Here is a 27,007-nt window from a genome sequence, read left to right on the forward strand (position 1 = left end):
CATGAGTGCGTGAAGCGCCCTTTCGGTCAAGGTTGATCCAGTCAGCCAATCAAAACATTCTGAAATGTTCTACTACCTGTGGTATGAGATTGATCATGTGCATTAGTTGAAATGGTTAATTGATATCGAGGGTGTTGAAACCTTTAGTGGTTAAAATGGTAAAATTGAGGTAAAAAGCAAAGAGAGATAACATCGCGAATGAAATATGCCAAGTTTCAAAAGAAATTAGATTTTAAAAAAACTGGGACGAAATGATCGAATATCATACTCGTTGTTTGAGGTTCAGACCCCCTAACAGAAATGATAACGTATTGAGTCACCTGAATTTCCCAGTTCTCCAGTGCCTCCCACAGCGAGACCCTCCTCGCGCTTACATCCGGGTCATATTCATATTTTGGAATATCCAATATGTATTTCCATAAAATTGATTGTTTGAATTCTATCATATATCTACCGGATCGTCTGATACCCATTTTCATTCTCGCCGCATCAGCATCAATACTTTTATATTGTAAACAGCAGTCGGCCCTGATTCAGGCATATTGATACTGACAGCACAGGGAAAACCGTAGATAAGGTTTGATGTAAACAAAACCGTGTTTCCCGAGCTTGATCAACGTCGGCGAGAGCTCCAGCGGACTTGTGATACATCAGAATATAATGCCACTCTAAGTAGGGTTTTATTTTGGAGTATTGTGCTGTGAGAGGACTGGACCGGTGTCTTGAACATTGGTAATGTTATCTGTCTTATTAGTTATTTTTCTATTGACAATTTTTCTTTTTAGTTTCTTCCTGTGATGTGTGTTACATTGCATCCAATATTTCACTGTATCCATTGACGATATTGTATATAATTCTATGTTGTATTTACCTATATATCGTTAGTTTACCACATTGTAGTATAGGACACTATACTACCATATAAAGCCAGCTAGATGTCTCTTATATTCCAAATATGGCCGCCTGTCACGTTCAGTATCAATAGAAGTCACATATCCGAATATGGTAGAATTGAGTTAGTGACTTTCACGAAAATTCAAAGTAACTCATCTTAGCATAAACTATGGTTAAAGATGTTATTTTCTAAAACGTGAATTCCCTTGTTGGTCCCATGACATACATGGTCATCAAGTTTATCGGCATTGTCTGCTAATCGCCGATCTGACAATCACACAGGGAATACATTATAGGCAAAATGACTTTGTCTTCATTGTCACTTATAAACAGTAACGACTTCCATTTTAAAATGCCATGGTTATTCTGTTCTAAAACAAACCTAAATCCATGACACGGAAATGTACACATCACCGAAAACACTCTAGACATGTTGTTGATTTGAGCAATAGGATAGAGTATAATGAATCATTCCGCTGTATTCGGCATCCCAAGACTGCAGTTTGAGTAACCATGGCCGCGCCAAATTTATCATTGTTTTTTTTTTTTTTTTTTGTAAAATCCAGTATAAAAAGGTTGAAAGTCATTACATTTCGGCTACAATTTCAAGAAAAAAAAATGGAAAAGTTTAAATCATCTTTATTCACTGAACAAAGATGACACTCTGGTAAACTTTAAGACCATTTTGGATCTTCAACTTTTAATAAGGACTTAATCGTTTTGACATGCTGTTGAACATTTTCTAAAAGAGAAATGATACCGATGTCAGATGATGTTGAAATATACGTCATTTTATTTTGAAATAGATACTTCGAATTTAGATGTGAATCAACTGAAGATAAGATTTAAGCTAAACAGCGTCCTGCAACGACATTTGTTTTTCATCTTGAGTATTAAGAGGTGGTTCATTTGCCATAATGTAGATGCCCAAAGCACAGGCCTCAGACTGTGTGTGATAAGCAGTATTAAATAACCAGCCAATTAATTCTGTATCGGATGTGTAAACTATAGGACCATAATATAATGTCGATCTGATAACAGCTCTGAAAAGTCTTAACAAAACTTTCCTCTCTGCACCTGGACAGTATGGCAGATTAACAAAACTTTCCTCTCTGCACCTGACCAGTGTGGCAGATTAACACAACTTTCCCCTCTGCACATGGACAGTGTGGCAGATTAACAAAACTTTCCTCTCTGCACCTGGACAGTGTGGCAGATTAACACAACTTTCCCCTCTGCACCTGGACAGTGTGGCAGATTAACAAAACTTTCCTCTCTGCACCTGGACAGTGTGACAGATTAACAAAACTTTCCTCTCTGCACCTGACAGTGTGACAGATTAACAAAACTTTCCTCTCTGCACCTGGACAGTGTGGCAGATTAACAAAACTTTCCTCTCTGCACCTGGACAGTGTGGCAGATTAACAAAACTTTCCTCTCTGCACCTGACCAGTGTGACAGATTAACAAAACTTTCCTCTCTGCACCTGGACAGTGTGACAGATTAACAAAACTTTCCTCTCTGCACCTGGACAGTGTGGCAGATTAACACAACTTTCCTCTCTGCACCTGGACAGTGTGGCAGATTAACACAACTTTCCCCTCTGCACCTGGACAGTGTGACAGATTAACAAAACTTTCCTCTCTGCACCTGACCAGTGTGACAGATTAACAAAACTTTCCTCTCTGCACCTGGACAGTGTGGCAGATTAACAAAACTTTCCTCTCTGCACCTGACCAGTGTGACAGATTAACAAAACTTTCCTCTCTGCACCTGACCAGTGTGACAGATTAACAAAACTTTCTTCTCTGCACCTGGACAGTGTGACAGATTAACAAAACTTTCCTCTCTGCACCTGGACAGTGTGGCAGATTAACAAAACTTTCCCCTCTGCACCTGGACAGTGTGACAGATTAACAAAACTTTCCCCTCTGCACCTGGACAGTGTGACAGATTAACAAAACTTTCCTCTCTGCACCTGACCAGTGTGGCAGATTAACAAAACTTTCCTCTCTGCACCTGACCAGTGTTGCAGATTGCCATTAGAATATTAGGTGTTTAAGGCACCTAGCCTTAATGGTTGGTGGTATGAGGACGATGATAGCTCTCTGTCCGATAATGTCATAGAGATAATCATTCAGTGTAGATTTCAGCATTGCCGTCAAGAGGACCCTATCGCCACTACATCTTTGTGCAGAAGTCTTAGTGGCAAGAATAGAACACAAAAGGTATATAAGGGGGATACATATTGAGAATACAGCATTTCTAAATGTTCGGTATGCAAATGACACTGAACTGATACTGGATGGGTCTGAGAGGTCTGCGAGATAGTCAATCGTGATTTGAATGATTTTACATATATTCCTGGTGTCAATATCATTACAAGCCAATCACAAGTAGTTTTGATAGGGAGTAGAAGATTTAGTGACACTACATATTTGTCAGAACTTAATCTGCAGTGGGGGTAAAATTAAATTCTCATTCTTAGGTGTAGACTTCTCTGTAGATCTAAGTGAAATTCCAAAAACAAACACTGATAAAGAAATGTTAAACTTATGGCGTAGACGGCGTTTGACTCTATTTGGTAAGATAAATATCATGTTGAGTTGGTTGACTTGTTAAGACATCTGACCGTCTTTATCACTAGCCCTCCACCTCTGGGTCGCGGGTCCGAGGATGACGTGGGTCAGTCACCAGGAACTGGTCACAGGTCGGTAGATTTTCCCCGGGAACTTTCTTCCACCATCCAAACCTGGCACATCCTAAAATGACCCTGGCTGTTAATTACACGTAAAGTGATAATCACTAACTTTCAGATAAGGCTGCCTGTACGTAAATGTTATCACAGGGTCATTGGTGTGGTGACGTCGCGGCGTGGCCACATGCTAATAAATGTATGCCTTATCCGGATAGAAATATCCTGAAGTTATTGAATGTTAACAAAATCAAAATTTTATTTCTATTCTGTGTCCACATTAAGCTGAAATCTTATTTTGCATAACTCTTTCAAATCAAGCCTGTCTTTTGTAAGGCATACCCAATGTGTGTATACAATCATAATCCCCGAAATACGTAGATTATAGGGACACTCGGTACATCTCACCGACTTTTAACGATTTAGATTTTACAATATGGACGTCACAATGATTTCATAATAAAATATTCAACTTTCTTATGCTTGTTAGTATACATGTTGGTTCCGTTGTTGTATTCATTGTTCTCATTTGGGAACGTGACATTACTTTCTTGAGTTGACCACGATTTACATGCCGAGCGCCGTCGATGAAGCAGTAGACGCTTACTCTTCCGGCAAACCTGTTCTTATTGTCCTTAACTTTCTCTCTTGAGGCTCCGTGTAAATATCCCTTTTGTTAATATGATTCGAAGTTTTATTGAATATGAGTTAAGACTAAGTTTATGTTGACATAATGGTATTTTCTGTAACAACATGTTTACATTTGCAAGTCTTTTTTGCAACATGACATATTTTTGTTTTAATTTCTCATAAAATTCATTAACAGCTCGTTTCGAAGTTTTTTTTTCATTTATATCCGTCATTGTCAGTATAACAATTTCACGAGGGAGAGTGTGAAAGCCATAATACAATATCATGATTATGACATTTCAGTGTGATGACACTATTTCAATGTCCATCAGTAGCTAAATTCTGCGTTGACTCCGTTATTACATGACCCAGACTGTTGCGATGACACAAAACCCCAGAAACACAAACTAATCATCTTGTGTTGATAAAAGAGCTTAAGTCATCGTCCGAATCTGAACTTTTGTGATAAGACACTTGACGTCCAACCTGCTCAAATTATGTAAGAGCCCATTAGCGCTATGGAAGTCAGTTAATATGAATATATTTCAGAGTAATCCATATCAGGTTAGTCTCGCTGAAATATGAACAAACACTATTTGTCTCATTTCAAGCATCTCTAATGCATTGAAAACCAATTGAAGTTCATATGGACTTAAATTCTGCAGTTTTTCAGAAACAAATTATCTCATTGGCCCTTGATTTCGTCACGAAAAAAACCTACTCGTCTTTTAGAAGCACGGTCATACAATTTCGTTGGAAAACGTTACCCTGGAAACAAAAAGAATGAACGATTTTACAAAACATAAAAAAGGATGAAATATCAAACGCCTTCGTTTTAGGTTTTATGCCAAGAACACAATGCTCCACGTTAGAAATATCAGCTGATGTCGTATTTTCAGTGAATAATGCTGAATCTCAAGAGTATTAATTCACATGGATACGATACTGTAAATTTAAATGTGGCCGCTGTTTTTATTTTTGCTCTACATAAAACCCAAATAAAAAATCAAGATTTCTTAAGATACCTATTGCTTTCAAAAGTGATTGACTTCTTTGTTTGGCTTGTGGCTTTGGCAGACGACCACTAATATCCAATCAGATCTGGAATTCAATGGTGAGGTAAACACAATGTAAATCTATTAAGCAGGCCCAAACAATCTTGTACACAGCCTTATTTATGGGGGTCTCATGGATACAGACCTTCGGATAACAGTAGGATGGGGGATGCGATGGGGAAGGGGTAGAGGGTGGAGTGGGGAGAGGGGTTCCGGAATGAGAACCCGTTGTTGTAAAACGAGAATGAAATCTACCTCCAGATGAGCACACATTTTATTGTGAATTTCTTGCAGCTACTTAATTCATCTCTTAGTGGATTTCTGTAGGGGGAATATTTTCGATTTGACTTGAAATGATATAAACTGTATATTAACTTTCGTTTACAGGATTATACTTTGAACCATGGAGGGTTATATTCACCATGTTTCCAACAAATTATCGGAAATCCGAAGTGCAAAACAACCAGAAACGAAACCATTACAGTTCGGAGAACTAAAATTGTGGCCATTCTGGCGAGCCGTGTTGGCCGAATTCGTGGGAACCATGATGTTTGTATTCCTCGGATGCATGTCCACAATTCCTCTCCGTACACACACCCCACTGGACCATGACCCTGTCAAGGTACGTCAAACAATTTTCATACTGCAAAGGATTTTTTTCGGAGGATTATTTTTTTTTGCTGATACAGGCAGCAAAGATTTTTAGATCTTGGTATGATTATTTCTCCGTTTTCCCTTTCAATTTTACTCAATACTAACTTTCATGAGTATCTTCTTTAAAAACAAAAAATAGAGCCTCCCATCTAAAATAAAATGTACAGTTTGTCGGTGAAAAATAGAACCGCTCACTAAAAGAAAGAAAATATGCAGTATATCAGGTCAGGAAAAAAAGAGCCGCCCACCAAAAATAACGAAATCTACAGTATGTGAGTTAAAAATACGACCGTCCAGCAAAAGTAAGGAAATCTACAGTATGTCAATGAAAAATAGAACCGCCCGCCAAAAATAACAAAATCTACAGTATGTCGATGAAAATGGAATCGCCCACTGAAAATACGAAAATATGCAGAATATCAGGTCAGGAAAAATAGAGCCGCCCACCAAAAATAGCAAATGCTGTAGGATGTCAGTGAAAAATAGTTCCGCTCACCAAAAATTACGAATCTGTAGTGTGCCAGTGAAAAATAGAAGCGCCCACCAATAAAAACGAAATCTGCAGTATATCTGGAAAATTAAAATTAAAAAGTGAATCCATATGTTTCAAAAATACTTCCTGACAATGTGTAATAATATCTTTGTTGAGACTAAACCAAAAACATTAATTATTTCCTTCGGCTAAAATGACAGGTTTCAATATTTACCATTTCATTGTACGTAGTTCGGCCTATTGCGTATATGTCTTTCTGAAGATGTACACAACCGATCAATTATTTAAGGAACTTTCTCAGACAGTAAATTAGTTGCTAGGTTACCAAATCGCATAGCTCAAAACCCTTAATTACGCTTAAACAGTTTCTCTTTCATCATTAGTCGTCTCGAAAGACATCTATAGTTAACACAACTCTAGTAAAAGGTTGAGAATTGTCTCTTATTATCCAAGGTCACGCCAAATGTATCGATGATTATTTAAAAGGATGGCTTTCTATGTATACGAGGTGAGTGCAAGTGTTTAGTGAGTTAAGCTTCTTTGTAATAGTGTGGAGCTGAAACCGGCTTCAAAGTGCTATCACACCGAAATATACTGCCGATGAAGGCCCAAAGCAGAATACCCAACCCCGTCACATTTTACTGACGACGGGCGGAACATATCTATCATTCATATAATATTGGTTTGTTTGTTACGGCATGTAGACAGAAATCGTAGCCCAACGCCCCTGCCCCTCTCAACAATTATGCAAACGCTCAACTCAAAACGATTAAGGAAGTGACTTATATCTAAAAGCATTTTGTGTCTCATTAACAACCTTAATAGGATATTCCAACCTCGTGCATCTAATTTTCACTTAAGGTTGAGTCCAATGCTTTACCGAATGATGTACCGTCGTCCTTAAATTTGGAATAAGAATTTAAACATAATAATATAATATAAATGGCTGGTATATTGTACAAGCGTTTCCAGATTATATGACCTTTCAGTGTGACTACACTACAACCTACGTACCTCCCTTGGCACGATTTTGAATTAATGAGTTTGTTAGAAGGACGTTCAATCTCTAAGGAAAACATTTAATTCTGAGTCGTCTATGTTTAGAAGATTCCCAGTTATCTATCCGTATGACACTATAGAAAACACATTGTCTACCATATTGTTGAATTATAGATCGGCAGCATTGGTTGTTGTGCGTTTGTGTAAATATACAACAGTTTTGTAAACCAAATGAGGAAAAGGCCTGCAACTTCTTAAAAGGTTTGTTCTTTATGATCAGGTTGATTGATCACGTGTAAACCTAATTTACCTTCCACATGGAAACGAAGCGAGAAACCTTACATGAAGACTTTATATGACTGTATTCCATCGACTGTTGTCGTGTTACCTTGTTAACTAGACTTAGCAATAGACAGTCGATGACTGCCATGATCGATGAAACAAAATCGATGTAATAATTGGAGTGTTCTGGATTATGTTTGTCGTTCATCCGTTTACTTCTCTAATCATGTATTAACAGACAGGAGGAGTGTGCTCATTACAGTCACGTATTGTCTGTGTGTTTAAAACCTTGTTCTATTCTTTTGTATTAATTGCTTGTGTTTTAGATAAAAACATAAAAAATGTTTGATTAAAACTGTGATAAAGAAAATGCGACATATTTTTCATGGAAATCATTAAGACCTGTTTTGTCGTTCTCTATTTTTTTTAATTTTGATTTGATATTCAAGGTCCTGGCCCCAATAGCACGATTCGATATTCAAGGTCCTGGACCCAATATCACGATTCGATATTCAAGGTCCTGGACCCAATATCACGATTCGATATTCAAGGTCCTGGACCCAATATCACGATTCGATATTCAAGGTCCTGGACCCAATATCACGATTTGATATTCAAGGTCCTGGTCCCAATATCACGATATGATATTCTGGGGCCTGTTCCAAATATCACGATTCGATATTCAAGGCCCTGGTCCCAATATCACGATTCGATATTCCAGGTCCTGGTCCCAATATCACGATTCGATATTCAGGGGCCTGGTCCCAATATCATGATTCGATATTTCAGGTCCTGGTCCAAATATCACGATTCGATATTAAGGGGCCTGGTCCCAATATCACGATTCGATGTTCCAGGTCCTGGACCCAATATCACGATTCGATATTCAAGGTCCTGGACCCAATATCACAATTCGATATTCAAGGTCCTGGACCCAATATCACGATTCGATATTCAAGGTCCTGGTCCCAATATCACGATATGATATTTCAGGTCCTGGTCCCAATATCACGATTCGATATTCAGGGGCCTGGTCCCAATATCACAATTTGATATTCAGGGGTCTGGTCCCAATATCACGATTTGATATTCTGAGGCCTGGTCCCAATATCACGATTCGATATTCAGGGGCCTGGTCCCAATATCACAATTCGATATTCAAGGCCCTGGTCCCAATATCACGATTCGATATTCAGGGGCCTGGTCCCAATATCACAATTCGATATTCAAGGCCCTGGTCCCAATATCACGATTCGATATTCAGGGGCCTGGTCTCAATATCACGATTCGATGTTCCAGGTCCTGGTCCCAGTATCACGATCCGATATTCAGGGGCCTGGTCCCAATATCACAATATGATATTCAAGGTCCCGGTACCAATATCACGATTCGATATTCAAGTTCTTGGTCACAGTATTACGATTGCATACTCAAGGGCCCGGTCGAAATATCGATTCGATATTCAAGGAGCTGGCTCCAATATCATGATTCGATATAGGTCATGTGATCTTTTTATCACATATTTTGGCCTTTCAATAGCATATTCTGGTATATCTATAGCACATCCTGATCTATCTATAACACATTCTGACCGTTCTATAGCACATTCTGACCGTTCTATAGCACACTCTGATCGTTGTATAACACATTCTGACCGTTCTATAGCACATTCTGACCGTTCTATAGCACATTCTGACCGTTCTATAGCACATTCTGACCGTTCTATAGCACATTCTGACCGTTCTATAGCACATTCTGATCGTTGTATAACACATTCTGACCGTTCTATAGCACATTCTGATCGTTGTATAGCACATTCTGACCGTTCTATAGCACATTCTGACCGTTCTATAGCACATTCTGACCGTTCTATAACACATTCTGACCGTTCTATAACACATTCTGACCGTTCTATAGCACATTCTGACCGTTCTATAACACATTCTGACCGTTCTATAGCTCATTCTGATCGTTCTATAGCACATTCTGATCGTTCTATAGCACATTCTGATCTATCTATAACACATTCTGACCGTTCTATAACACATTCTGACCGTTCTATAACACATTCTGACCGTTCTATAGCACATTCTGACCGTTCTATAACACATTCTGACCGTTCTATAACACATTCTGATCGTTCTATAACACATTCTGACCGTTCTATAACACATTCTGACCGTTCTATAACACATTCTGACCGTTCTATAGCACATTCTGACCGTTCTATAGCACATTCTGACCGTTCTATAGCTCATTCTGATCGTTCTATAGCTCATTCTGATCGTTCTATAGCACATTCTGACCGTTCTATAGCACATTCTGACCGTTCTATAGCACATTCTGACCGTTCTATAACACATTCTGACCGTTCTATAACACATTCTGACCGTTCTATAACACATTCTGACCGTTCTATAACACATTCTGACCGTTCTATAACACATTCTGACCGTTCTATAACACATTCTGATCGTTCTATAACACATTCTGACCGTTCTATAACACATTCTGATCGTTCTATAACACATTCTGACCGTTATCTATAACACATTCTGACCGTTCTATAGCTCATTCTGACCGTTCTATAACACATTCTGACCGTTCTATAACACATTCTGACCGTTCTATAACACATTCTGACCGTTCTATAACACATTCTGACCGTTCTATAACACATTCTGACCGTTCTATAACACATTCTGACCGTTCTATAGCTCATTCTGACCGTTCTATAGCACATTCTGACCGTTCTATAACACATTCTGACCGTTCTATAACACATTCTGACCGTTCTATAGCACATTCTGACCGTTCTATAACACATTCTGACCGTTCTATAGCTCATTCTGATCTATCTATAACACATTCTGATCGTTCTATAACACATTCTGACCGTTCTATAGCACATTCTGACCGTTCTATAACACATTCTGACCGTTCTATAACACATTCTGATAACACGTTCTATAACACATTCTGACCGTTCTATAACACATTCTGACCGTTCTATAGCACATTCTGACCGTTCTATAACACATTCTGACCGTTCTATAACACATTCTGACCGTTCTATAACACATTCTGATCGTTCTATAACACATTCTGACCGTTCTATAACACATTCTGATCGTTCTATAACACATTCTGATCTATCTATAGCACATTCTGACCGTTCTATAACACATTCTGACCGTTCTATAACACATTCTGACCGTTCTATAGCACACTCTGATCGTTCTATAACACATTCTGACCGTTCTATAACACATTCTGACCGTTCTATAACACATTCTGACCGTTCTATAGCACATTCTGACCGTTCTATAACACATTCTGACCGTTCTATAACACATTCTGACCGTTCTATAACACATTCTGACCGTTCTATAACACATTCTGACCGTTCTATAGCACATTCTGACCGTTCTATAACACATTCTGACCGTTCTATAACACATTCTGACCGTTCTATAACACATTCTGACCGTTCTATAACACATTCTGACCGTTCTATAACACATTCTGACCGTTCTATAACACATTCTGACCGTTCTATAACACATTCTGACCGTTCTATAACACATTCTGACCGTTCTATAGCACATTCTGACCGTTCTATAGCACATTCTGACCGTTCTATAACACATTCTGACCGTTCTATAACACATTCTGACCGTTCTATAACACATTCTGACCGTTCTATAACACATTCTGACCGTTCTATAACACATTCTGACCGTTCTATAACACATTCTGACCGTTCTATAACACATCCTGATCTATCTATAACACATTCTGACCGTTCTATAACACATTCTGACCGTTCTATAACACATTCTGACCGTTCTATAACACATTCTGATCGTTCTATAACACATTCTGATCGTTCTATAACACATTCTGACCGTTCTATAACACATTCTGACCGTTCTATAACACATTCTGACCGTTCTATAACACATTCTGACCGTTCTATAGCACATTCTGACCGTTCTATAACACATCCTGATCTATCTATAGCACATTCTGATCGTTGTATAACACATTCTGACCGTTCTATAGCTCATTCTGATCTATCTATAACACATTCTGACCGTTCTATAACACATTCTGACCGTTCTATAACTCATTCTGATCGTTCTATAACACATTCTGACCGTTCTATAACACATTCTGACCGTTCTATAGCACATTCTGACCGTTCTATAACACATTCTGACCGTTCTATAGCACATTCTGATCTATAGCACATTCTGACCGTTCTATAGCACATTCTGACCGTTCTATAGCACATTCTGACCGTTCTATAGCACATTCTGACCGTTCTATAGCTCATTCTGATCGTTCTATAACACATTCTGACCGTTCTATAACACATTCTGACCGTTCTATAACACATTCTGACCGTTCTATAACACATTCTGACCGTTCTATAACACATTCTGACCGTTCTATAACACATTCTGACCGTTCTATAACACATTCTGACCGTTCTATAACACATTCTGACCGTTCTATAACACATTCTGACCGTTCTATAGCACATTCTGACCGTTCTATAACACATTCTGACCGTTCTATAACACATTCTGACCGTTCTATAGCACATTCTGACCGTTCTATAACACATTCTGACCGTTCTATAACACATTCTGACCGTTCTATAACACATTCTGACCGTTCTATAACACATTCTGACCGTTCTATAGCACACATTCTGACCGTTCTATAACACATTCTGACCGTTCTATAGCACATTCTGATCGTTCTATAACACATTCTGACCGTTCTATAACACATTCTGACCGTTCTATAACACATTCTGACCGTTCTATAACACATTCTGACCGTTCTATAACACATTCTGACCGTTCTATAACACATTCTGACCGTTCTATAACACATTCTGATCTATCTATAACACATTCTGACCGTTCTATAACACATCCTGATCTATCTATAGCACATTCTGACCGTTTTATAGCACATTCTGACCGTTCTATAGCACATTCTGACCGTTCTATAACACATTCTGACCGTTCTATAACACATTCTGACCGTTCTATAACACATTCTGACCGTTCTATAACACATTCTGACCGTTCTATAACACATTCTGACCGTTATTTAACACATTCTGACCGTTCTATAACACATTCTGACCGTTCTATAACACATTCTGACCGTTCTATAACACATTCTGACCGTTCTATTGCATATTCTGACCGTTCTATAGCACATTCTGACCGTTATTTAACATATTCTGACCGTTCTATAGCACATTCTGACCGTTCTATAGCACATTCTGATCGTTCTATAGCACATTCTGCATTTTGCAATCTTTGATGCTACGTCCAGTAGTTTAGTTAATTTTGTCCTGTTGAGGTTTCACTCCTTGTGTTCCATACAAACCAAGTATCACCGAATGGTATACAGGACACTGTAACTCTTCTGTTGACAATGTCGACAAACCTTTCATAAGAGGGTTCAAACCTTGCACCTCTGATCTTCATACAAGATTACAAGGTTTGGGAGGGCAATGGTAGCTTATTGTAAAAGCGGATTCAAGAATGTCGAAAATATCTTGACTGCGCGAGTCATTTCGTCTGTATTTGAAAAATCTTCAAAGGTTCAATAGTGTAAAATGCTTTAACGGGTTTTCACATGTACATGTCCAGACTGACAACAGCTGGCTTGTTGGCTCAAGGACGTCAATGTAAGGCTTTATTAGAACAGGATAACGGTCATTCAGGATAGCGGTCAATATTACATGACCACTGTAATTCTTGATATGATGTCGAAAGTTCAGACATCGTGAATGTCGATTGAGGATCATTTATTATCATGATTATTAAACGGGTGTTATGTGTATTGTGAGACGCCTTGTAAACAATCGCTGTGTCAAGTGTGTGTACAATTCTCCTGTGTAAACATATGATACGATATAGTCAACAGACAAACATTGGTACTGTCCTTCTCAAACTGCTGTATAACAATAAAATTAAAGAGAAATTCATAACAATCTGGAATAGATCCGTTGTGTCTGAGTACTGTGTGACAGCTGGACGTGTTTGGTGCTCCTCAGGTTGCTCTTTACTTCATTCCCATTAACCTTGTTCTTATTTGAGAACATGACATTACTTACTTGGATTGACCAAGGTTTACATGACGGATGTCGTGGATTAAGCAGAAAACGTTTACTCTTCCGGAACCTCTCGTCTTATTATCCTTGTACTTTTTCAGGAGTCTCCGTATAAATCCTTCTTTTGTTCATATTGTGCCTTATTTCTTTCAATTTGAGTTTGGATTATGTACGTGTTGGTATTTATATTTTTTTCCTGTATTGGTAAGAAAGAGAACGCAATCGTGAGATGAAGTGAAGATAATGTCCAGGTGCTTAACATACAATAACAAATTAATTTCAAAATATTTTTCAATCAGGAAAAAACACAGAATACTGTTTATTGCCTTGTTTACCTGGTATTGAACGAATTTAAACGAAGACCGTGTGCATCTTTATAGCGTCGTCACACTGTATAGAATTATTATGGACTCGTCAGTGATCTAGGAGGCGTATGTGTGATGCTGGGGGGCTTAAGTGTGATGCTAGGGGGCTTAAGTGTGATACTTTTGGGTTTCAGTGTGGTACTAGGGGGCTTAAGTGTGATACTATGGGGGCTTAAGTGTGATGCTAACGAGCTTAAGTGTAATGCTAGGGGGTTTAAGTATGATGCTAGGGGGTTTAAGTGTGATGCTAGGGGGTTTAGATGTGATACTAGGAGACTTAAGTGTGATGCTAGGGGGCTTAAGTGTGATACTAGGAGGCTTAAGTGTGATGCTAGGGGGATTAAGTGTGATACTAGGGGGCTTAAGTCTGATTCTATGTGACTTAACTGTGATACTAGGGGGCTTAAGTGTGATGCTAGGGGCTTACGTGTGGTGCTAGATGACTTAAGTGTGATACTAGGGGGCTTACGTGTGATGCTAGGTGGCTTGAGTGTGATGCTAGGGGTTTAAGTGTATAATGTGAGGCTTAAGTGTGATACTATGGGGGCTTAAATGTGATACTAGTGAGGCTTATGTGTGTTGCCAGGTGGCTTAGGTGTGATGCTAGGGGGCTTAAGTGTGATACTATGGGGCTAAAATGTGTTACTAGGGGGCTTACGTGTGATACTAGGAGGCTTAAGAGTGATACTTTGGGGTTTCAGTGCGATACTAGGGAGCTTAAGTATGATACTATGGGGGCGTAAGTATGATGCTAACGAGCTTAAGTGTGATGCTAGGGGGCTTACGTGTAATGCTAGGGGGTTTAAGTTTGATGCTAGGGGCTTAAGTGTGATGCTAGGGGGCTTAAGTGTGATACTAGGGGGCTTAAGTTTGATGCTATGTGACTTAACTGTGATACTATGTGACTTAAATGTTATGCTATGTGTCTTAAGTGTGATGCTATGTGACTTTACTGTGATACTAGGGGGGCTTAAGTGTGATGCTAGGGGGCTTACGTGTGATGCTAGGTGACTTAAGAGTGATACTAGGGGGGCTTACGTGTAATGCTAGGTGGCTTGAGTGTGATGCTAGGGGTTTAAGTGTGATACTGTGAGGCTTAAGTGTGATACTATGGGGGCATATGTGTGATACTATGGGGGCTTAAATGTGATACTAGGGGGCTTACGTGTGATGCTAGGTGGCTTAAGCGTGATGCTGGGGGCTTAAATGTGATTATAGGGGGCTTACGTGTGATACTAGGGGGCTTAAGTGTGAAATCTGGGTGAAGTCTGACGAGAATAGAAATTGAAATGTTTAAGGATAAATTTTACATGTTACCAAGACGAAAAAGAAAACCCCAGGGTAAGCGCGAAGTATTCATTGACTAGACATAAGATATGTTATACATCCCTTTGTGGTATCATACACATATATAATCACATCCATATAGTAACGAGGGGGAGACACTGTAGCGTTCCTATAACAGCCATATTACTGTACTGATTTGTTCAAAGTTTCTGTCATTTTACCATATCTTTGAAGCTGGAAGAGGGACCATGACATCCCATTCGGCCATACTTCACTGACTCCTCGCTGACCAGTCCCACCTGTCCAGCTGGATGTCAATCAACAAAGAATACCAATTCAAAGACATTACCTTGTCTCTATCGGCCGACATTTTTATTGTTTAGGTTTCTATGGATATTAAGTGAAATAAATTGTTTCGTGTAATTGTCTCCCTTGACAGTTGGTCACTTTAGGCATTAGAGGTGAGAGTCCCGCCAGTAAGTTGTGATAAACCCTGCTTTAGAAGGTTAAATGGTATTGTGAATATACAGATTCGACTTGGAACATGGTCGTGAGTGGAGCAGTTCTCGCTACTCCCTATCCACGCCGAATCTGTATTTCAATATAAAGTCTGATATCTTTTCCAATTCTTCGTGTACGTGTACAATTTGTATATGTGGGGTGAGTGAGAGCCCTTCTGCATGAGGACATATAATAAATACGTGTTTTTTGACATTTTAATAAATGACATTTAATAAATTTGTTATAAAAAAAGTTATATATTCAAGACATTTAAATTGTGCTTTGTGCTTACGTATCTCTTAGCATCGAATTTATTGCACAATGACAGGTCATCGCTTTTGCAAGTATAGATCCATTTCAGTGTGATGACACAATAAGTGTCCTGCAGTCAGTACTATGTAACCGGTCGGGGTGTCGGGATACCGTTTACAGACTACATTTTAGCGTGACGACAATGTCAAGTCTCTGTCAATGACCTCGATTTTTAATAGTGCACATCACCGTCTCCACAAGACTTCGAGATTTTTTAATATCAAACGAAGTTATCGCTGTATATCGTGCACTTAGCTTCACAGAACAAAAGAAAGGAAATATGAGAATCTCTCTTCTAAATCTTTTGTGAATATTTAATTTCTTAGCTGCTATCTGTTCTCATACCTCAAAGTTTCAGGTTCGGTGTAATTCTTGCAGAATTACAATAAAATGACATATGTACCGCACTTAAAGAAAATGTGCTGTAAGAAAACAGCTAACACAACAGTGGACGACATGAACCACATAGTATGCATTTGTATGCTATATAACGATTTTCTGTTGACATTCCGTTTTCGTCAAAGTTTTATTGAAATAAGTTCCTTTAATCTTATAGTTTTGTTCACACATGTTAATGCGCGGTAGTATCAAACGTCATCATTATGACGTCAACAAATGAAAATGTCCACAGTGCATTTATACCACTTTGAATGCCATCCGATTTTTTTTTCATAAAACAAGTCATATTAATATGAAATATTTTTAGATAATTTTATCGCCATCTTACACACAACAGCTTGTGATGGTTGTTTTGTCCGTTATAAAGGGCCTTCGGCGTCTATTGGCCGAAGGGATTATTGAGACACATAAATTTACACCACCACTCTTGATTAAGATTTATAACTTTGTATTTGTTTTATGTTCTATGTATGTGATGTACTTTATGTAATATTTGTGTCTTGATATAGGGGCAGGTTGCCTCAAAAATTTGAGTATTCGCCTGTCTGTACTGTCGCTATCACTTCATCGATCATATATCTATTCCAGTAATACGCATCCAACGAACATTTGTTTGTTTGGATCCGGTACCAATATTGAACCATACCGTCGATATTACTTTCTAGATTCTATACATATATATACATGTAATGACAACGGCTATTTTTATTTGAGGGGTATCTGTGTCCAGTCAAACACTGACAGAGTTAGCAAATAGCATTGTGTCACTACAGGCAGTGAATGTAACCGAAAAGGAATTCAATTTTTAGAAAGGAAGGAAGATTCCACATCTGTTGTCGTTCCGAGTGAGACATTCTTATTTTTCATATGATTTATTCATGTGGAACGACTGATCAGGTTTTTTTTTCTGACGTCAGTCAGGTGTGTTTCGCGTGTGTTGTAAAGGTTTTAATCCCAGGACATGCCTATGTTCATTTCATTCCACGCCCAATGGACTAAGGATTATCATGTTTTTGCGTTTTGTATTGAATATGTTATTTAATTTCAAAGAATATCTTCGGCATTTCAATTGTATACTTTATCATTAAGGCCTGTGAAACTATTCATTTCTCACTTCTGACTGACTGCATCGCACTTTCTGAACTTCGGTAATTTTTGTTTTCAAATCTAGCCTCGCAGGGCGTTGACGAGATTTTCAGCTTTCTCACAGCCATGTCTGTGATTGGTGATTGATAGGCAGGGCAATATGTGAAATACATATACCTTACAACACTGACTTTAAGAAATATCTATTTGCCACCTATGAAGTGCGGTTTTGTTGTAAATATTTTGCAGTATAAACGCACCACTACAAATTTGTATATATTTCAATAAACTGGCCCAAGTCTTTTAATAATCTATTATAGGTGTTTCGTGTTTGTAGAAGTTACCGACAGTTTAAGGTTTAGTGTCGCTGATGGGGGAGAGGGAGGGGGGCGTTGTTGGTTTGTTTGTTTGTGTGTGTATGTTTTTAAAAATCTCTTTGTTTTGCTTTCTTTCTTATCTCTTCTAGTCTGAATTATTCACAAGGTTGAAATAAGACGCCAGCAAAAATCTATTGTTACATGAACATTGGTAGAATTTACATGTAAACATGGTATGGGTAATGAAGCGTGACATTTTGTTTCTGTTAAATTAATTTATTTTTGTTCATTTTACAAATATGCATGAAAAATCTTATCCGTGTTTTCCTAATTTAGATAAACATCACGTGATCTTATAGATCAAGTGAAAATGAAACAGTTTTTCGTCTATAACCAAGCTGTGTTCATGTCAACATTGAAGTATGTTTACTTTAAAAATTAAAAAAAGCGAAATCACAATGTTGAAAAAGATATAAATAATATGTTTCCATAGCTGTTTACTGCTTTTAATTAAGCACATCAAGCTTCATACCACACAAAAATTAGAAATTGGACAAGATAATTACATTTCAAACAAACACAACACTGCAGGTGGTTGCTGTTGTCAGACATGTTTTCTTACAAACAACGCCTATATACTTGACGTCAGTTAAGAGAGTTGCGTTAAACATGTGTTTTTGTGATGTAAAAGTTGGACAGAAATACTTTCTGTGATCGATTACTGACCCAGTGTTCACACCTATAATCCAGGTGAAGGCCAAACACTTTTTGATATAACTAAAAACATTGCACAGATTAATGTATTACTTGGCAAAACATGACATTCCGTGAGTAATGAAAGAAGATCTATTGTAACTCATCAAACAGCCGATGCGTCATTTTTTTTTATCTTACCGAGAAGTGTGATAAAGTCATTCTAACTTCCTGTTTTCTTAGTTGTTTTGTTTAGTTGTTTTTTGTGTTTTGTATTTATTTTTTGTCTTTTTTTTTCACGACATATTTAACATTTCCACAGACAAGAATCTGTTTTAAACGAAAATTTCGTCCTTTCGAAACTAATCGACGAACTCAATTAAGTTTTTCACGTTACGGATTAGATAACAAAACAAATGAAATGTTGGATTAGATAACGAGCGTGTATGTGTATAAAAAGTGAAAAAAAACCACATGATAAGTGTCAAACAATTTTGACAATGTCAAAGTCGCAGTATGTTTTGTGCTATGCTGGAACCCCTGGAATGTGTAGTTATTTACAATATCTCGCCTCGATTATTTTCGTTGTTTTTGTTTTTTCAACTATGAAATAGATTGTAAACAGGCCTACCAGATAATATTGCGCACGCTCCGTACGACTTTACCATAATTAATATTCCTTTTATCTCCAATATCCCTCGTTTATTCAAATCAATACGATTTACAAGTTTCCCAAGCTCTGCGTACACCTGCTGTCTCCACATTTGATAAACAACCAATCTGTTATCGTTTACTAAGTATAAGTTGTATATTTCACCAGTAGAACCTGGTTATTGACTTGGCTCTGGGCATGACAAGCTAATTATATACATGTGCAGGTGTTTGAGTTAACTGTTAACTATAATTTACAATACCACGCCGAAATAGCCGTCACACAATTGTAGTAAATAATGATTATTGTAAACTTTTCCAGCGGGTGGAATAAATTTCGAGAAAGCACCATGACTTATTTACGGAAGCGTATTCCGGCTACGTTGTGTTTTATTTTATCTCGAAATTTCGAGTTACTTATCCGAAATTTTGAGATATTAAACCGAAATTTCGAGATAGCAACTCGAACTTTCGAGTTGGTAATCCGAAAATTTAAGTTAGTAAGTCCAACTCCTAACTCAATATTTCGGATTTCTAACTCAAAATTGGTTGGTTCTTATCACAGAGAAAGTATGAAGGTTTTGTTTGGCGCGCTCTTTAAACATTACACGCGAGTCTGATGTCTTAAGGTTAGTTAAACGATAATTATCTTCATTTGATTATTGGGAATCTATACAATGCATCTTATGAACAAGAGACCATGCGGTAGTTTCTATACAAAATAAAGATTATAATTCTAAAATGTACAACTGAATTTGATATCACCATGACACGTCAAAAGTTTTAGCTGGGGAAAACCACCATTCTCTCAAGTCAGAACAATTCTGCTGATGTAATGCAAAAAAAAGAAATAAAAACCAAGCTTAACGACGGAACGGCATTTCACATACCATACGTCATGCATAATAATACATTTTATTCAACAAAGCGCAACACATCAGAAATATACAGAATGTTATCAGTTGACCTAAACTGAGAGTTGTATCATATTTCCAAACGTATCAAATTTTGTCGGGATATAATGTAAGCAATTACAAGAGGGTGAAATAACGAGCAATTTAAAACCACTACAGACCAAATTTCATTACATTTATAACACAAATCCTGTATCTGCAGGCCATTGTTAAGAATCCGTCTCTTCAAAATTTAGAGTAAGTCCAGGGAGTTAAAGAATATCTTTGTCATTTCAACGATGGGAATGTTTAAACACGGAGCACGTGCTGACATAGGAAAAATCATGTTTTGAATCATTAAAGGAATGGAGATGAACACACATCGTCATTATGAGCTAGAATGTGAATGCCATACCATTAGTGATTATACAAACAGCGTTAAAGAAACTGACTCGGTTTTTAATTTAATATTTGATCGTTTGGTTTGACAACACGTGTCTGACAACAGCAAGTAGCATTTGATGACGATGTCCACTAGTCATGGAACCATTGACGAAAGTATTTATATCACTGTCACACTGAAATGTCATAACTTGGTGTAAGACACTGCTCGTGGACTTTTAGTCCCAGAGGTGTACTGTAACCTGAATGCCACGTTTTAATTCATTCGAATAGAGACACGGTTGAGAATACACACTGGTAAATAGCATTTTTTTGAAATTATTAGATATTTCAAAACTATAAAAAATCACTTAATTATGGTGACAGTGTGCCTTCCCATCTAGATGTTGACATCTCTTTCGATATTTTTGTTTAAAAAGTTACGCCCTTGACATCACTGACGACTCCTAGAAGAACGAAATGATGCAGTTAAATTCATTGTTTGGCTCTACTGAGAGTTTTTTGCCTTTTTTTCCAGATCTGATTTGGTTTAAACATGATAGATTTCATTGAAATGAAATCCTGGTTTCCTTTGATAACAGAATGATTTCACTTCAATATTTGCATTCGTTACAATACTATCGTGTATTTATCGTTGACGTGAACGGGACGTATACATTGTTTCCAAACGGTACTCTTGTGTAACAAATGTATATCTAGATTTACAGAGTATGTCTTCACTTTTTGTTGTACCGTAATCAGGACAAATTAAAACTTTGCTAAAGAACACGTATGAGAATCTGTTATCGCATCTGCAAGAGATCTTGGCGTTTTGCCGTAAGATACGGAAGATATTAGATCTGGAAGAATGTATGTTTTATCAGCATTAAAACAAAATCTTTAATATCATTCAAGTTGTGATTGATTATTACCTGGAACTTCGTAAACTTGCTGAAATTAAGTAAATCAAAGTCAACATTTTTAATCATTTACTGCTGACAGATCACCAAAACTTAACTAAATGCAATTTCAATTGTTTTTTGGCATGATTTTTTGTTTGCACACAATAAATATATCGTTTATATATAATTATATATATATGTACAGTACTTACTACAGTTGTAAATGATAAAACGGTTTCACAAAAACCAACCCGCATTTGATACACAATTTTCAACCATCATCATAAACAGTATTAACCAATTGCTCGCGAAGTCACAACAAATCGCCCAGGGGGTTTATTGTTATTTGTTTATGTTTAAAAACGTGTGTAGATATCAGTTTCGGAGCCACCGTCTTGGGCAGGGGCTACATCTTAACACGGAGGTTGACCTTAAGTGAATGGATGATGTGCAGATCTAATGTGATTCGCGTCCTTTTCAATCGATGTTATCGTTTTAAACCTGTAATACTGTCTCGTATCTTATCGATTTATCTCCTTTAAGTTTGACTTAATCAACAATATTGAAATCACACACGAAGAAATGTATCCCTTAAAATGTTTCCTATATTTTGACCTTTAATGATTCAAAATATACGAAACCATTTTTTTTTTTACAATATGTACAGTTTGTAGTTTTTCTTTAAATATCACCAAACTTATGACTCGCTGTAAACCTTGGTCATTCGGCCAAGCTCAATTATTGTCCATTTCGCTCTTTATCAATTTGCACGAAATTTACAAGGAGTATTTGTTTGGGTGTTAGGTAGTACATAAGATTGTTACCAGGACGAAAATTACTGTAGGCTTAGGTGTCTTCAGTGCAGTCGCGGCACAGTTACATTAATTACTGGACTTGTAGAAAAACGAATAGTACAGATCTGTGATAAATAGGCTTATTTATAGATCTGCGAAGGTAGTAAACCAGTCACTGAGAAAAAATCAATGGGCCAATCTTTTGATAAATGCCTAGATTTACATTTCACCAAATTAATAACATGTTTTAGGGCATACCACCCTAACTCCAATTGCCATTTAGGTTGACTGATACATTCATTGAATTTCAAAATCATTTAAGTTCAGTCAACTTATTAGGAAATAAAATACCGAAATCATATAGATCTATTGAATTCCTACCTGATCAAGCTGACAATACTCTTCATTAATTAATTAACATGACATCGTCACACTGACTTTCGTCCAGTTCTTACTAATGAAATATCTTACCACGATGAAGTTTTTCCCACATAGATGAAAACTTTCATCCGAAAGGCAAGATTTAAATGATTCAGCGAGTAAAATTCAAACTGCTGTGGACAGGAAATATTGGAAAATAAGGGCTTAATAAAACTAACATACCTGCATGACTTCTTACGGCCTGTTAAGCCGATACTCTGATTGGAAAATTATTTTCCCTCGTGTAAGGATAATCGAGTGCAATTTAAATGTCTTTGTCGCTTCGTGGCCTATAGTCGTCCTAACGGGCACAATATTTTAATTCAAAGGTCGAGAGTATTTGTTGTTCAGGAAATAGAAAAAAGAACATTCCGATTTGAGTATTTTTTCCGGATCTTGCAGAAACGTAGTATTGTGTATGTTACAAGGTAAGAACAAATATGCCATGTCTTGTAAATCTCGATCAAAGTAGGTTAGTCATTAACTAGATGATCGACAATTTATCGATTTTTTTCTTCAGACACAAAAAAAAACAGGTTATAATGATTAAGCGTGCAGTGTTGATTTAAAAAAACATCTTGTTCACTCTTCTGTACGGATTAGTAAACCCTGAATGTTCGATAAATACACGGTATTAAATTAAACTGGAACTAATTAGCTATGTTAACGTTCATTATCTGAATTAAGAAGTTATACTCAGATAGATCATAAGAGAAAAATCTTAATTTTAATTATAAAGTTAATAAAATAATAATATATGAATTTTAAGATGAGTGAAAATTACAAAATTTATTGAACTGAGGGGCTAGTGTACCTCCCAATCAAGGTTTTGACTTTTCTTTCGATCAAATTGGCTCGTCTCAGTTGCCTTTTTAGATTCAAAATATTGGCCGTTAGAATCAATGACGAGTCCTAGAAGAACAAAACAGTTGCATGATACAGTTTAATTCATTATTTGTCTATCGTATCCAGTTCTGATGTTGTATTGGAAGGTGGTATTCACTAGAATTCAACCTTCTGTTTACGTCTTGGTATTTTTTCCAGATTTCATTCGCATTCGGCCTAGCCATCATGGCGATGATCCAGATGTTTGGCCACGTGTCTGGAGGCCATTTCAATCCTTCTGTGTCTGTTGGTATGGCTGTGGGAAACATCATCACACCAGTTCGGGCTTTGATGTACACTGTGGCGCAGACCGCAGGTGCGATCATTGGAGCATTTGTATTAAAGGGGTATGTAGTCATAGCCATATTAGGGATAAGACCGACGTCATCAATAATTCTTGTCAGTATATTAACACTATAAAGACAGAATTCGTCCGTGCAAATGTCTCTCGTGTATTATACCTGATGCTCGTAGGTATGACTGCATTCTATGTTGGTTTGTTCAAAAAGTTTCGGGTCTTTCTTATACGTTAAAACCAAAAATATCTGTCGCCATATTCCTTTCTTTCCTTCAGTTTCCGAACTCTACCGTTTGAATTAAACCCCTGTTTATATCAAAACACTTTTGATTTTCGATGTGAATTACACTTTTTTACAATAGGTCGACATTCTTTTTTGCTTAGTTCTATTTGATTTATGCAAATTGTATTCAGGTGAGTATGTTATTTCATCTCGTAATCCAGAATTTGCTGTGCGAGGGAGGGGACATTAGTAGATCGTTAGTGGGTGTGTCAGTGACTCTTTATTTTATAAAGATAAATAATGGACCCACTTAAACACGGCAGATGAGCAGCGCCGTGACTTTAAACATTATATTTTCACATTATTCGTCAACAAATCCTTATCTATCACCTGTGTACAACTACACACGTACATAACACTGTCCACAATAAATCATTGTTATAATATATAAAGTACATACTGAAATATAAAGTGTGTTGTACTCTGCAGTCCTTTAATAATGTCTGTATATAATATACCTCGTTTATCTAGACTCGGGATTCAAATTTATCTGTGAAGATGCTTTAAACGAACACAACAAAGAATACTTGGGCAATTACATTTAAAATGTAACTTAACAAAATGATAACCGAAAAACAATTTACCAATAATATTAAACCAAGAATAAGACACGCAATTTACTTAAAAAATTAAGAGACGAGATTTATTTAACAAAAATTAAGAGACGAGATTTATTTAACAAAAATTAAGAGACGAGATTTATTTAACAAAAATTAAGAGAAGATTTATTTAACAAAAATTAAGACACGGGATTTATTTAACAAAAATTAAAATACGAGATTTATTTAATAAAAGTTAAGACACGAGATGTATTTCTGCTGATGTTTTTAAACCCAAGTCTTAAGATATAGAGGTGTTCTTAAATTTAAGTAACTGACCTCCTTAACATGTTTGTTTTACTGACAGAGGCACAATCGTGATTTTCGTTCTTGATAGGGCGCACTGGTGTAAGGCCATAAAACACAGGGAGTGGTAAAACGTGACTTTGCATTTAAGATAAATTGCAAAGATATATTTCACAAAGACACTTTCACTGAAGTGCTACAAATTGCATTTGTTTCGTTATTTCGCTTTTTATGTCAAATAGAAATGGTGTTTGCGGAGGCTGGAACCATTGATAGGGTATTTAGAAAATGACATTTAACTGAAATGGATTTATATACATTTTTCATATTCAAAGCCTTAACTACATGTTTTTAATTACGTTTATGATTTCCATGACAAAACAGTTGTATAATGCAAGTGATTTTTCCCTTGATATGGCAGGTAGAATTCATTACAAAAATAAATGAGTGCAGAAACGAAATATTTTGAAATTTCAACATCGGGGTTAAATAGTTTAAAAATGTTCCCCCGGGCGACGTCACAAGATGAGATGTAAAAAGTTATAAAATTGATTGTCGTCCCTTTAACTGTGTCGTCCAGGCAGAGCACTTACCGAAGAATATAAACGATAATGAATTTGTATATCTAAATAGAAGGATTTATCTACACGGTTTTCATTTCATCTTATTTTCTGTTTTTTGTCAATTTTAGCTTTTTCCCACTGAGCAATGGGGCATTTTTACACCGAGAACCATGTATTATTGTGTACAATTACAATTTTTTTTTTGACGATTTGAAACTATCCATCAAATTGAAATTCGAAAATATTTTTTGAAATTTTGAAATAAGATATGTGTTTATAAAGCCATTCAACATTAGAAATAATCGTGTTTAGAATTTATGCCCAGCTATTTTAAGAATAACGTTACCGAGTCGAATGGCGCACCAACTAAACAGTTCGACGTGTTGTGGTAAGGGAAGATACTCGCACAGAAATATTTACAATGTTATCATCGTCTTACAGCGTATCACCCGGTTCTGTGCATAATAATCTTGGCCTGACTGAGCTGGACAACGAGATCACCGCTGGTCAAGGTGTTGGAATAGAAATAATACTTACATTTGCTCTTGTCTACACAATTATCGCCACCACAGATTCAAATCGTGCCGACTTCGGTAGTGTGTCGGTCAAGATAGGCCTTACTGTGGCAACTCTTCATCTTACAGGGGTAAGTATTCCTGGAGAGTCGGTGTAAATTTTGCTTTCCAAATTCGTAACACAGAATTTCAAAAGATGCAAGTTGATGGAAAGTTATGGGGAAGCTTTACGGTCGTCATAGTGATCTTATTGAGAAATATTTCATTATTATTTTTTTTTTTTTTTGCAATATGGAGTTGGACGTGTTTTATGTTTGTTAGTTTGGCTGTTGGTTCCGTTGTTGTATACCTTGTTCTCACTTACTTGGATTGACCAAGGTTTACAAGGCGGATGTCCTCAATTAAGCAGAAGACGCTTACTCTTTCGGAATACCTGGTCTCATTCTCCTTGTACTCCGTGTAATTTTTTTGTTCATAATTTGCGCTTGTTTTATTGAATTTTACTTCGGATTATGATTGTGTTGACGTGTTGGTATTGTTATAATTTTGTTTGTTTGTTTTTTGTTCTTCCTTTGTCTGTTTTTTTTTTTTTTTTATCCGAACTGTTGGTGTCAGCCATCTGTTTCGCATTCTCTTCCCCTTTCAAATTTCGATAGAGATATGAACAGCGCGAGAAAGACGATTTTATTGAAATATAATAGATTGTTCTGTCATAACATAAATGTAACAATCGTTTCAACGTATTCTCTTCTTAAACGGAATCAGATGAA

At 37.0% G+C, this 27,007-nt stretch overlaps 1 protein-coding gene across 1 annotated transcript in view; it reads left to right on the plus strand.

The window, feature by feature from the left end:
• Positions 1-654: 654 nt before the first annotated feature.
• Positions 655-27,007, plus strand: part of LOC132561597 (aquaporin-1-like) — a 33,585-nt gene continuing 7,232 nt past the window's right edge. Inside the window, exons 1-4 of the mRNA XM_060226296.1 lie at positions 655-732; positions 5,662-5,896; positions 23,893-24,080; positions 26,164-26,368. Coding sequence (XP_060082279.1) covers positions 5,678-5,896; positions 23,893-24,080; positions 26,164-26,368 — 612 coding nt within the window. The 5' untranslated portion in view covers positions 655-732; positions 5,662-5,677. The remainder of the gene's footprint in view (positions 733-5,661; positions 5,897-23,892; positions 24,081-26,163; positions 26,369-27,007) is intronic.

Source organism: Ylistrum balloti, unplaced genomic scaffold (genome assembly GCF_031769215.1).
Source record: "Ylistrum balloti isolate Yb309-2 unplaced genomic scaffold, AGI_CSIRO_Ybal_v1 Utg371236, whole genome shotgun sequence".
Classification (NCBI taxonomy): domain Eukaryota; kingdom Metazoa; phylum Mollusca; class Bivalvia; order Pectinida; family Pectinidae; genus Ylistrum; species Ylistrum balloti.